This window comes from Sabethes cyaneus, chromosome 3 (genome assembly GCF_943734655.1).
Source record: "Sabethes cyaneus chromosome 3, idSabCyanKW18_F2, whole genome shotgun sequence".
Taxonomy (NCBI): domain Eukaryota; kingdom Metazoa; phylum Arthropoda; class Insecta; order Diptera; family Culicidae; genus Sabethes; species Sabethes cyaneus.
Genome location: NC_071355.1, coordinates 209,148,192 through 209,163,171, shown reverse-complemented (window position 1 = coordinate 209,163,171; position 14,980 = coordinate 209,148,192). Strand labels below are relative to the sequence as shown.

At 37.4% G+C, this 14,980-nt stretch overlaps 1 protein-coding gene across 1 annotated transcript; it reads right to left on the bottom strand.

The window, feature by feature from the left end:
* Positions 1-296: 296 nt before the first annotated feature.
* On the bottom strand, positions 297-13,884 carry LOC128743029 (lipopolysaccharide-induced tumor necrosis factor-alpha factor homolog). Its single transcript, XM_053839535.1, has 4 exons — positions 13,769-13,884; positions 7,558-7,777; positions 7,177-7,315; positions 297-1,036 (listed from the first exon to the last, which is right to left on the bottom strand). Exons 2-4 carry the CDS (start codon positions 7,763-7,765, stop codon positions 934-936), a joined length of 450 nt encoding a protein of 149 aa, XP_053695510.1. The 5' UTR covers positions 7,766-7,777; positions 13,769-13,884; the 3' UTR covers positions 297-933.
* Positions 13,885-14,980: the final 1,096 nt, after the last annotated feature.

Here is a 14,980-nt window from a genome sequence, read left to right as displayed (position 1 = left end):
CGATAAGAATAAGTGAAACTTTTCCCGTTGGGATATAGAGAACAGTTCCAAAATAGAAGTAGATTGAAGAATTTGTGCCAAGCTCTATGTCTTGTTATAAATTATCTAACGGGGGTTTCCAATCCTTCAATTGGTAATCAAAGCAATGTGTCAAATTATTAATAAGAAGTAAAACTAAATCTTGAATTCCGAATAAATTTTCTGACCCCATAATTTATCAGAGAAAATTAAATCCAGTGTGGCTTATGATTGAAAATAACAAAATATCAGTGAAATGTTTTTATAAACATGGCATTTTATTTCGTCTAATAGAATTCTATAACGCAGGTATACATAATACACTAACTTAATAACTTCAGTTCTCCGCTATGGAATGCAACTTGTAGATACATGTTTTAAGTAAGTAGGTAATATAGATGCTCTTATTCATACTGAATGCTAGCTTTACCCTAGGAATGTTTTGTGACAACAGTTTGGAATTTTAATAATTTTGCTCCCACAACGTTAACAAAATTGTCACTATTTTATAATTAAAATAATACATTTGTGTTTAATGTTTATATTATGTATACTCATTTTTCACATACTTAGGTTTCAACGATAGGATGCGGTTTTTCGTTTTGTTTAGAATTTCTTTACTATCTATTAGTAGGAACACCATCAATCAAATGAACTCAAAGAGTAATCTAAAAGAAATTCTCACGACTTTCTTTAGTACGCGGTTCGTTGTAATGGTGCTCGATAGCATTTAGGTGGCATTGAGCAATTTGAATGTGATTTCTGTATGCTTCACAGCATCATCAACATCATATCCTAGTTTGTAGAGTAGTTCCCGGAGAATCACCCGAGTCGATGAAAGAAAGACTGTTGATGTTGAATATTGATTAACGACTTCGCGTTCGCAGCGTAAAAAAGCAGGCAGTAGCTATGTATTTATCCTCGATAGGTTCCAATATAGGCTCCGCAGTTCGGACAGTAGTGGTTGGCATTTTTGCACGAATCGATAACATATGGAATCCAAAAGCAGGGCCAGCATCTGTAACAGACAAAAAAGCATTTGTTAATAAAAAAATAGAAGTGAAATGGCATAAAGCAGAGACTTTATACAAATTTCTTAAACACAATCAAAGAAAATGTTTCTTAAGCTTATTTGAATTAACAGTTTTAATACATTTCAACTGCGTCAAATCGCTCGCAAAGTTTTCTCAGCAGCATTGTCAATGTATCCGCCGAACATGACGCATCTTCCTGATTTGATTTATTGAAATCAGAAAAGGCGAAATGACCTATCCCAAAACATATTATTATTAAGGTGATAAACAATAAGCTGACATGCATCACGAGGGCAATTGACACACGGCTAGGTTCGTCCCTAGTTGTCGCACGTGAGTTGTTTGAAGAATCATCGCGGTGTGAATACCGTAAACAAATTGCATAGTAAAGCAAGCTAATGTCGTCAAGAATGACTCCTCGGTCTGTTATTAGAAACCAAAAGCACTGCGACTGGCTTTGCCATAAGATGCTAATCGGTACAGAACGGTGTAATAAAACGCAAAAAGGTGCTATTAAATGCGGTGAATTCACAGATTTTGAATTTGTAATTGCTCTAATTACGGCAGTTGATTGAAAACTTGTAAAGGTCTGGGAAATGCATAGTTTAAAAATAGTTCCAAGAACAGAACACGAGTCGGCAGATTGCGTTCACAAAGATCTACATATATTTAAGTCGGAGTTACTCAAACAGGTCAAGCCGTACATTGCATAAGAGTTATTCGATTGAGTAGGCGTCGCGAAATCGCTCTGCTAGGGATTGCCGACTCGAGTTTCACATGCTAAAAAGCTTTCAAAAATAAACTTATTAAAATTATTTTTCATGTCGATACCTTCTTTATTAAATTACCATTTTTGACTGGTTCCGGAAAACCGGTTTTAAATTTTAATTCTTATAAAATCAATTTGTGTGTTACAAGATCGAACACAAGATCGGTACATCAAATCCTGAAATTTTGCTCAGATGGTATTATTTTTCTTTGCGACTTAATATGGCAACCACTGTCCCACTTGGCATTAAAATTCATATTTTCATTCGAATTTCTTGTTTCACTGTGTGGCAATATGGATAGATTATTTGAAGGCGATGGACTCGCATCGGATAACGAAGGTCATTGACTGTTACTTAAATCGCGAGAAAATGTTCAATTAAAAAAAGAGCTTGGGACAAGTTGTTGAATGTGGTTTGTTATTCATCGTATCTTCTCAGTTGAATCAAATATTTTCAATTAGATATACAATCAGTCCACAATCGTGGGTCACACACAATTATGGGTCATTTTAAGTTTTACTGCCGATTAATGCATAAATTTTACACTAATTCATTGACAAAATTGTTGTTCATAAGTAGCACTAATAGTTTGATCAAATACTAGGTGATATTTAAACCAGGTGATATTGTAGACTGACTGTATAATGGTAGCTCAAATGTTTTCTGACCGTTGAATTGGTACTATTGATCAATGGTAAAGACATCCAAACCGTTTAGTGACCACAAATAAATTTGTATGAATATATTCGTATGAATATTAATATGATGAAAATGCCAGACGTTTTATACATTGCCTTTAATATGTGAAATAAAACATGAAAAATATTACATATTTAGATTTGACTTCTTTTCTTTAGCCTTAAGAATGTATAATATAACATAAATCATCCAACGAACCTCATGCCTTATTCTGCGTTATGAAACATTTCCTTGCAAGCAAAAGTCCTTGCAAATTGCAAGCTACAATGACAGTAAAAATGCATAAAATGGCACGATTAAGCAACGTTGATTTGATTATCACTTTACAAACGACAGACAATTTTCACTTGCTAATTCCTATGTCTGTAAGCTCCGCTGCACAAATTAGCCTAACAAATCAATGGGAGCATTGATGCATGTCTAGTGCATTTTTCGGCAAGAAGTAAGATTATTGAAATTTTAGGTTGATCACGATACAGTATTGTTCAAAAATATAATTTATTATAATATAATAAATATAATTTAATAAAATATAATTTTCATTTTAGTCAGTATTTCTTATGAAAATTCTGAAAATTTCCTAAAAGTCACACATAAATCATTTTTTTGTAGGTGCTATAAAGGGTGTCCCACATCAAATTGCATCACGGAAGAAACGTTGTAGAAAATTACTCATTGGGTATTTGTTCTTGAAAACTTGGGTAGAAGTAGTTTAAAGTGTATTGTTTACACTGTATTTTTTATCGCGGTCAGTTTTCCGAAAATTGGAAAAAATGGCGTCACCCGAAAAGCAACGCCGCGAATTTATTTTGCGCAAGCACCGGGAAAATTCTCAACTCTTTCATCATGGATGATGAGACTAACTTCAAGGCGGAATTCCGGCAGCTTCCGGGACTACTGTACTTCACCGCCCAACACAAGTTTGATGCTACGGAGGAAGTAAGGATGCAGTAACTTTCAAAGTTTGCCGAGAAATAGATGATTTGGCAAGCGATTCGCTCATGTGGCAAACAGAGTGCGCCGTTCGTGGCAACCGGGACTGTAAACGGGCAGATCTACCTCAAGGAGTTTCTACAGAAGCGTCTGATTCCTCTTTTAAGCAACACGAGGGTCCTACGATCTTCTGGTCGAATCTAGCTTCGTGCCACTATTCAGAGGATGCCTTGGAGTGGTACGAAGCCAATGGGGTTACTTTCGTACCCAAGGACAGGAACTCCCTCCAACGCACCGGAACTAAGGCCCAATGAAAAATACTGGCCTGTTATGAAGTAGGCACTACGGAAGCTTTCTAAGGAGGTCAAATCTGAGGAAGACATGAAGAAAAGTGGGTTTCCGTACCGAAGAAGCTACAGCGAGATGTTGCACAAAACTTTTTGTGTGGAGTTAAGTGTAAGGTGAGAGCATACGATTATGGTATTGAAGTTGAATGAAATAAATATGCCAAAAGCTTACTAATGAGTTATATTTTATTAGCTAAGTTTCTACAGCGTTTCTTCTGTGGTGCAATTTGATGTGAGACACCCTTTAATTTTTGAGTTAAATTGTCTTATAAGGTTTTGCACGGGTGAGCATAACCTCACTTCTTTGACGTTTATCAGTGGTTTGTTTACATGGACTTAGAACACGGGTTAACATGTTGAAACTGAATTTGCCCTAAGGCCTTAACGGCGGTCAGAAAAGCACAAAAACTGTCATTCCGAGTAGTTTGGAAGGCGACGCTGCTGGATAATACGCTTTTGAAACATTTAACTTCAATTTATGCATGTCGCGTTCGTCTAACAAATAGTAAACAAACCACGAGTGGATGTCAAATGGGTGAATTGCGTTCATTCCGGTTCATTCGTGACGTCACCTTGCAAAACCTTATATCAAGGTATCCCTGTATTCACTCACTCACTCACTGTTCTTCGTTTCTTCACTTACTCACGTTTCTTAATTCAGTCACTCACTTTTCTTCACTCACTAACTCACCCTTCTTCACTAACTCACCCTTCTTCACTCACTCATTTTTCTTTATTCACTCACTTCCTTTTCTTTAATCACTCACTCACGCACACTCTCTCGTTCAAACACAATGTATTTTGGGCCTTATTCTCTCAGTCACCTCACTTAATTTTTTTAGATGAGAGTCATTTGTTTGTCATCTGTTTTGGTGAGAGTAATCTGAGTAACTCCGGTCACCTGGTATCAGGTATCAGTATCTTTAGCTGGAGCAGCACGTTCCTCACAATCATGTGGAGGATCGAACCAAGTGGGGGCTGTTAGGTGAGGTGCGGTGCCGGTGAGAATAGAGGCTAGTAAGTGAAGCGAGGTGAGCTGGGTATGAAATGGGGAAGGCAAATGAGGAGCGTCCAATATAGTTCTAGCCATCCCAAGCCCCTACCTAGCGCCTCCACGTGGCCATACCTGGTAATGCTCTTTTGAGTAGCCAAGCTAGGAGGTGCGATGCTGGGTGGTTCCCGGCTGCCTGATCTCAAAACCGGGGTTTTGGGCAGACGGCGGAGTATCACGGCCTTGCTAATAGGTAAGCCTAATTTAGTTTTTATTTCGTTTTAGCTTATGAAGCTCTTGCTATATAGTAAAAACCAAAACGAGTTTTAATACTGCACATGGATATCAGAATGAAAAAATTAAATTAACTATTAGAAGCACTTATGGAACTTCAAAGGACGCTATTCTATTACATACGAAGGACTGCTGGTGAGATTGTTCTATTATATACCACACTTCATTATATACCCATATATACCACATTTCCTCTTAATATCATATACCCCGGAATGCGCACAAGTGCCTCTGCTTGTGCGTCCGCCCAATCCCTTTTGGCCCTTCTGTAACAGCATTAGTGAAATTTATTTAATAATCAAATTAGGATCTACTGTAATTCTACCTACATACATTGGCAAGTCCTTGAAATGATGGTGGCTCTCCCCTACTACTACTACTAGTAAGTGAAGCGAGGTGAGCTGATAGTGTGCAAAGGTTGAACACAAAAAAATCTGAATCAGAAATGCAGAATATCCAGAGAGAGGAGAAATTATAGCCGTTTTTAGACAAATTTCTGGATAACAATTTTATATCACGTTCGAAGGACAGATTTTCCCCGAATGGTGTAAAATGCAAAGAGATCGCAGGTCCGGAAAAAAGTTCCTCCTTTGGTAAGTGTTCTGCACCTGCGAACTGAGATGTGGTTGATGGCCTTTTTTGGCACGATTCGGTAAGCTGTCACTATTCAAATTCGGCCAAACACTGGTACAGTGACAATGACGTCACGCTGGTTTCCAAGGAATCTGGTATTACCTCGAAGCTAAGGCCAGAATGCATGCATGCAGAATGCTAGTTATTTCTTAGGGCCGGCCTGAAAAAGAAGAGTAGCAAAGCAAAGCCGTGGATCTTCTGATTTTAATTCGTCAGTTTTGCAGTCAGCTGTTAGAATACAAGACAATTGCGGGGCCGTTGACTCTGGCTACCAGTGGTTGCCGAGATTTGAACAAACAGCTGCTGCAAAGGATGGATCGTGTTTCAGAATAGATTTCTTGGCATATTGGCAATAACATTATTACAATCTGACCATATGTTCAAGAGTTATTATCCTTCAAAGATAAAATTCAGGAAAATTGTAACAAAATTGTGATTTTGTTAACTATTTAAAAAAGCTTGTTTTGCAACCAAATTAACAAATTCAATGCATAACAATGATTGTAATAATGATCTCATTGATTCTATGCTACCTATTACTTTAAAAAGCGTTTGTTTCTAACTCAGAATGTAAGTGAACATAAAATCATGGAAAATATGTTGTTACTTTATTTTAGTCAAGATAATTTAAAATCGTATTGAAAAAAGTAGTAATAGCAAATTAGAGATGCGAAAATGCGAATCCGTTGTAGCAGGAAATTGACTGCATTCCAAAAATATATTGAACTTTGCTCATATACGACCATTCCAATCAAGATAACAACCATGCCATTTCATGACATTTGCTGTGGAGAATTTATCATCACAAAGCAATGAAAGCATTGGTCTAGTCTTACATTCTGCCGGCTCCGATTTACTCTTTGAGGCCATAAATCCCATAGCTAAGTCAGCCTATAGATTAAAAATAAACGCAAAATATGCTTGCGTCAGACTTTTGCATGGTATCTATAACTTAAATCAAATTGCCGCTATGTGTGAAAGTCGTTTCTGTTCGTGCAGCGATGATGAATGGTTGGTTGTGAAATTTGTTGGTATGAGTAAATGTCAAGAATTTTGAAAAATTTCTTGGCTCGAATAATAGTATAAAATTTTACTTCTTAGTTTTCTCAATGCAATTAACCATTACATTCTGATGAAATCATAACATTCACGAGTTTACATGAACCGGCTGGGAAATTTCCAAAAAAAAACACTCTTATCGCTTCCCAAATGAAATCGATACCAAACGCGCCACAATTCAACAAACTGTTTTTATCTGGTCCCATTTGACGGCCACCAAAACCTCCCATCCAGCCTAAGTGCAAATCGATTGCCATCCGGCGCAGGAACTTATCTTATCTTCATGCAAGGCACTTTTCGATGGCGGACGGCGGAACCGTCACGAAAGAAATAAACATTTTATTCGCGTAAAGTTTCAATACCTACATCTAACTAAGGCAGTGTTGGCAGTGACTTACATGAAAAGGCAGAGCAGCCCGGCCATTATGTGCGTCTTGGTGGAAGTCTCGTAATCCAGCCGGGTGATAACATGCTTCTGGCACGAAGGACAGCTGATGGATGCCGGATCGGGCCCGACCTGCGGGGCGGTCACTATCGCTAAAGGGTGAAATGAAAGAAAGAGATCCGTATGAAAATTTCAAATATGACATTGTTTACGGCATTCGCAGACTTGGTTTGATCGCCACTTGCCGCAGTTCATTCACGCACGCAGATTAGCAAATGCATGCTGAAGCAATCAGAGTGGCAATCAAAGCCAGCCAGCCAATGGTTCTCAATTTCAAGGCGATAGAAACTTGGTTATTGAATTCGATGTTATCTACGTCTCGACGGCTACTTACTGTGCACGTAAGTCGGCTGTCCATAGTTTTGCGGGAGCATATTGGCATTTGCGTCGTACGGCGGCGGTGGCGGTGGATGTGGATAGCTCTGCTGCTGGGGTGGCATGTGGGGGTAACCGGCTGTGGTTGGCTGTGGCTGTTCCTGTTGCCCCGGGGCAACCGTTATAAATCCGGGTTCGTGCGGGTAGGGAGGACTCTTGCTCTCCATTGTGTTCGACGGCTGTGAAATAGATACGTACAAAGCAATCGCAAATATTAGCCTTTGATGGTGACGTTGGACACAGGCGGCCGACCAACTAATACTGCCGGTGTAGGATGGACGTGCGATATGAATGCATCAATTTAGGTGATTTCGATGTGCTGAGCATGCTAATTGAATAGAATCTAGTTCCTAAGAACGCTGGAAATGCTAACCAATTAGCACAATCCAGGCATAGTTCAGTGAGTGTTGAGCGGTTTGATATTTTTTCTCTATTGGTTTGAGTGTGTAATGAAAAATAGTCCAGTTGAAGCTTGGATTTCAAGAAGTCTATCGATAAATTTTCAATATGATTAATTTCCAGACTTGAACTTGATCATGTTACGATTTTATTTGCTTTTAATTTATGTATCATAGAAATAATAGCATACGTTCTTGATTACTTTATTAGGGTTCACTTTGGAAGTATGAAAAGTAAACACATAAAACTCGCCATGGTTCGTCTAATTACAGCTTAGCCTATGTTTAATAAATGTTAAAGATTTTTGCCTTCCTGTAGAGCTGTACCACTTCAGCCAAATTTAGGAAGCTGAGGAGGTACGGGTAAATAAGTAAAATTTGAGCCCAGAGAGCAGTACAGTCCTGCTTTCCAGTAGACCTCAGGTTATGACACTGCACTGGTCGAACATACCAGCCATTGTATATTCAAATGTCGACCGGAAGACACAGTTAAGATCAATAGGATCGTAGCACTAGCGCCCCGAAATTGTTCTATGATCTAATAGATAGCTGCAAAGTCTGTCCATCAATAAAATCAGAAAGCAAGTTCCGAACGGAATATGGCCCAGGTCTTCATATGATTAGGATTGTATAATAGATACGAGAACACGCATTTTGCTTTCCAGTGCGCTATAGCAGTTTTGCAGATTTAAATTTCATTGAAAAAGTAACAGAATTTCCTCGTAACAACAAATCGAAAAATCTATTTACAAAGAAAACTCTAAATCTTTGACACATCTAAATCTACTCTATCTTGAGCGGCTGTGTGGAAAAAATTCATTCCTCACAGTACCTTACCTATGTGATTGAATTATTTTAGAAATATTTCGATGCTCAAATGTTGGGTATATACAAATTGTTCTTACTCGCTACCGCTCGTTCGAATCCAGCTAAGGGATAACCCCTACTAGTCAGTAAATCTAGGAAAATGAATGGGATTACTGTGGGGGACTGATGATAAATGATAAATGATAAATGATAAATGATAAATGATAAATGATAAATGATAAATGATAAATGATAAATGATAAATGATAAATGATAAATGATAAATGATAAATGATAAATGATAAATGATAAATGATAAGTGATAAATGATAAATGATAAATGATAAATGATAAATGAGAAATGAGACATGAGACATGAGAAAAGAGGAATGAGAAATGAGAAATGAGTAAGGCCATTGCAAATTATTTTTAAAGTTTTTATCTTCTCGCCCTTCAAAATTCGCTCTAAAAATCGGGGGGCAAAAATTTTTTTTTTTAAACTTGAGTAAAATTTTTTTGTATAAAATCTGTTATTTGTGAGTTATACCGCCTAAAGAACTCGAAAAATGAGTTTACAGAATGCTAACGCTTCTAGCACGAAATAAAAGTGGAAGTACCAATAATGTAATTTCCGAAAATCACCAAAAAAAATTCTTTCGATTTTGAATCTATTTTGGAAGGTTTTTGCATGAAAAATAATCTATACCTATAAAGAAGGATTTCTGTCTGTCTGTCTGTCTGTCTGTCCTGTGTTCCTTATAGAATCAAAAACTACTGAACCAATCGGCGTGAAAATTTGCATGTAGAGGTTTTTGGGGCCAGGAAAGGTTTTAGTGATGGTTAGAGACCCCTCCCCCCACTAAGAGGGGGGGCTCCCATACAAATGAAACACAAATTTCTGCATAACTCGTGAACTAATCAAGCAAATAGAACCAAATTTGGCATGTGGGTGTTTTCGGTGACAAGAATTTATTCTAGGGTAATTTGAGACCCCTCCCCTCTTTATAAGGGGAATTATAACTCCTCTCCCCTTTAAGAGGGGGGGTTTCCATGCAAATTTCCTCATAACTCGAGAACTAATCAAGCAAATGGAACCAAATTTGGCATGTGAATGTTTTCGAGGGCAAGAAAATTTTCTATGTTGAATTAGGACCCCTCCTCACTTTAAGAGGGGGGGCTCCTGTACAAATGAAATACCAATTTCCTCATAACTCGAGAACTAATCAAGCAAATGGAACCAAATTTGGCATGTGTGTGTTTTTGGAGACAAAATTTTTTTCTATGATGAATTGGGACCCCTCCCCACTTTAAGTGGGGGGGGGGCTCCTATACAAACGAAATACAAATTTCCTCATAACTCGAGAACTAATCCAGCAAATGGAACCAAATTTGGCGTGTAGGTGTTTTTGGAGGCAAGAATTTTTTCTGTGATGAATTAGGACCTCTTCCCACATTAGGAGGGGGGGCTCCAATACAAATGAAATACAAATTTCCCCATAACTCGAGAACTAATCAAGCAAATAGAACCAAATTCGGCATGTGGAGGTTTTTGGAGGCAAAAATATTTTCTACGGTGAATTACGATCCTTCCACACTTCAAGGGGGGGGCTTCTACACAAATGAAATACAAATTTCCTCATAATTCGAGAACTAATCAAGCAAATGGAACCAAATTTGGCATGTAGGTGTTTTTGGAGGCAAGAATTTTTTCTATGATGAATAAGAACCTCTCCCCACTTTAGGAGGGGGGGCTCCTATACAAATGAAATACAAATTTCCTCATAACTCGAGAACTAATCAAGCAAATAGAACCAAATTTGGCATGTGGGTGTTTTCGGTGACAAGAATTTATTCTATGGTAAATTGAGACCCCTCCCTCTTTATAAGGAGAATTGTAACTCCTCTCCCCTTTAAGAGGGGGGGCTTCCATACAAATTTCCTCATAACTCGAGAACTAATCAAGCAAATGGAACCAAATTTGGCATGTGGGTGTTTTTGGAGGCAACCATTTTTCCCATGATGAATTAGGACTTCTTACCTTTTTAGGAGGGGGGGGCTCCCATTCAAACGAAATACAAATTTGCTCATAACTTTAGAACTAATCAAGCAAATGGAACCAAATTTGGCATGTGAGAGTTTTAGATGGCAGAATTTTTTTTCTGTGGTGTATTACGACCCCTTTCCCTTTTAAGAGGGTGGGCTCCCATACAAATGAAATACAAATTTCCTTATAATTTGAGTACTAATCAAGCAAATAGAACCAAATTTGGCATGTGGGAGATTTTGGAGTTCTGAATTTATTTTATGATAGTTAGAGACCTCTCACCCCTGTGGTAGGGGGATATGGACTCTCATACAAATAAAACAGAAATTTTTGCGAAACTCAAAAACTAATCCAACTCGAGAAATTCGAGACTCTTACATAAAACATTAATCAATAACAAGACCACAAAAACTATCTATAGTAACACTAGATCATTCAGGACGAGCCGGTCGCGAGTGTTGCCGGTGACCCGCCGTCGGAAGCGCCGCCCACTGGGGGGCTTGCAAAACTCGAGATAGTGACAAAGATCATCCGAGATTCATGATTTATGTACAACACAGGTTAATTTGTGGCAATACGAAGTTTGTCGGGTCAGCTAGTAACGTATAAATGAAAAGCTAGAATAGATTCGGGGTTCACGATTAAACTTCAAGTAAAAATTTCTAAAAATCTTAGTTTTTTTTGCGTGATTAAAAAAATCTCCTTGTTTTTTCGCCCCCCCCCCTTCAGTAGCCTAGCATCCGAAGGACAAAAACTTTAAAAAATATTTGTAACGGCCTAATGAGGAACGAGATACGAGAAATGAGAAATGATAAATGATAAATGATAAGTGAGAAATGAGAAATAAGACATGAGACATGAGAAAGGAGGAATGAGAAATGAAAAATGAGAAAAAGTCAACTTTTTAATTTTTTTGTAAGAAATAAGAAGTAAGAAGTAAGAAGTAAGAACTAAGTAAGAAGTAAGAAGTAAGAAGTAAGAAGTAAGAAGTAAGAAGTAAGAAGTAAGAAGTAAGAAGTAAGAAGTAAGAAGTAAGAAGTAAGAAGTAAGAAGTAAGAAGTAAGAAGTAAGAAGTAAGAAGTAAGAAGTAAGAAGCAAGAAGTAAGAAGTAAGAAGTAAGAAGTAAGAAGTAAGAAGTAAGAAGTAAGAAGTAAGAAGTAAGAAGTAAGAAGTAAGAAGTAAGAAGTAAGAAGTAAGAAGTAAGAAGTAAGAAGTAAGAAGTAAGAAGTAAGAAGTAAGAAGTAAGAAGTAAGAAGTAAGAAGTAAGAAGTAAGAAGTAAGAAGTAAGAAGTAAGAAGTAAGAAGTAAGAAGTAAGAAGTAAGAAGTAAGAAGTAAGAAGTAAGAAGTAAGAAGTAAGAAGTAAGAAGTAAGAAGTAAGAAGTAAGAAGTAAGAAGTAAGAAGTAAGAAGTAAGAAGTAAGAAGTAAGAAGTAAGAAGTAAGAAGTAAGAAGTAAGAAGTAAGAAGTAAGAAGTAAGAAGTAAGAAGTAAGAAGTAAGAAGTAAGAAGTAAGAAGTAAGAAGTAAGAAGTAAGAAGTAAGAAGTAAGAAGTAAGAAGTAAGAAGTAAGAAGTAAGAAGTAAGAAGTAAGAAGTAAGAAGTAAGAAGTAAGAAGTAAGAAGTAAGAAGTAAGAAGTAAGAAGTAAGAAGTAAGAAGTAAGGAGTAAGAAGTAAGAAGTAAGAAGTAAGAAATAACCATGTAAGTGAACGAGACTGTAATAAGCGCTTCAGCGTAAATTACACGATATTATTTAAAGTCGTAAATAAATTATATCAGATTTAAATTTATATCTGCCCTATAACATCGCTAAAAATGATGGTCACGATATGCCACATTGCCCTCATAATAGTAATAAACCATGTAAGATTTGCATAACAGCAAATCACTTAACGTTCGCTGTTCGTTCGGAAATGAAAGACATCCAAAGTAGCTGATTACTTGCCGGTGTCGACGGTAAACACGGCGGCACTAATTGTTGCAAACCACAAGCGACAAACATTAATGATTAACCGGTTTTATCATCAGCAGAATTACTATGGCCGCTCTTGACATACATTTTTTACTGTTCCAGAAACCGCATTTGGCGCATTTGCTCGCTCGGAAGTTCATTTGCGTCGCAACTGTAAATTTGCACAACGGTTATCAGCAGACTGTTTAGCAGATTTGTTTTTTTTTTCCTTTAAAAAGGAGTGTTTAATGAATCTCAACGATAGTGATTGACTGAACTACTGAGCATTTTGGTTTCATTGCTTGAATTCAATAGTCGACTAATTCTTAAACATTTATTAGGTCTACTTCTAAAATCCCCAAGAAACCGGACAATAATTGCTTGCAAGATAATTTTTTGACAGTGATTGCTGTTTAGGAACGTGCAAAGTCATCGTGTCGCTACAAAAATTAGAAAAATGGTCTATAAAAAACTTGTTCTTTCAAACAATCATTCTCTTACAATAACCATCATAAAAATAGCTGGTTATGTATCACAGTATCTAAACCCTGATAAAAGCACCGTTTCTAAAAATAATCTGTATCTCGTTATATATAGTTGATAACGTTTCCCATCAAATTTGAACAAGCTTTCCATGCGAGACATAACTTCCCATGAAGTACTTGCTCAAACTCAAGGCAGTCATTGCCGTGACGCACTTCTGCAAATCATTGCACTGCAGCAAATTCGTTCACATTTTTTTTCATTCCACCTATGTCCGGGTGCAATTATTATGAAACACCAGAAAGTTTAAACCAAAACAAAACCGGTTCCATCGATCGAAGGTACAACCTGATCCAAGTTATGCTTCCTATACTTCAGGCAATTGAAACCAAATCTGCAAGCCAGGTGTCCTCGAACCCGGCTCGTGTTCGCACATTCACTGAACTTCTAATCATAATCTAATCAAAAAATTTCTTCTACAAAAAACCCACCTAAGATTTTTATCGCACGTCACAAACTTCAAACTCCGGTTGATTTTAGCACAGCTGCACTGAATCACTTCAACGTTGCTGGTGTTCACCCGGTGATGGTAACGACTCTTCGCTGAATGTCCGATTCCGTTGGGCGACTAAACTGTACTGAGTTGCTAGTACCGGCTGAGCTGAGTCAAAATAGAGCGAAAGTGAACACTGAACTGACTGACTGCTCAGCTGTTATCTACTTCGTCCAAACTGTTGCCGTACGCCGTACCTACCATATTGTCATTCCGGTACAGCTGAGTTCCACTCGCACCATCATTGATGGAGTGGAGATCTCGTACGGCGTACAGTACAACTACGTCACCGTGGGGCTCGGACGATCGAAGTCGCATTTTAAGCGAGCCGGGTGCGAGCTACGTATCGTTCAATGAATTGTTTACAACATTTCGATGGGATTGATGTTTGACTGGACTGGATGTTTTTGCACCCCCTCAGTTAAGCGTTTGGCGCGCCGGTTGCATACCTGAGCAATTGAAATGGAAAGTTTTTGTTGTTGTATCGATCAGCGCAGGGTTGTAGCTGGAATTTAAGCCGCTAAAGTAGTTGGAAAACCATTTGAGTTTATTTGTTTGCACGTGTCTTGACCTTGAAGAGAAGATGTGACACCACATTTTGGCGATGTACAATGAACCAGTTGAACCGGTTTTGTGATTCCTGATATCGATCTGTCTGAATTTTGCATACATTATGTGAAAAATTCCAAATATTCAAAAAATGACACTGAATTGTAAGAAATTATGGCTAAACTTAACAGTTTCGGCCAAAGTAAAACTTTCGGACGAAATCTGAAATCCTTTCAAAAAAATGAACAATCGTTTAAAAAAATAAAGCAAAAAGCAAAAACTTAAATGAATTGGATTTTTTTGCATATAACTACAGTTTTAAACCAGTTTAGTTTTCCTGAAATTAACGGAAAATTAGAAGTCATTAACTTTTCGTCAGGAAGCCCAATTTCGGAAGCAATTTTTTCGCCCAAAACAAGAGCTCTGTTTTTAAAAATGTATTTACTGCATTCTTCTTGTCAATCTGAGCACAGCAAATATATATTGATAAAACAAATTTTTTTTAAACGAAAAAACTGCTTTTGCTTTAAAGAATTGTTGACGACTAATTTCACCTTAAAGAAAAGAAGAAAACTTGTGTCATATTATATTCTACTTTTGT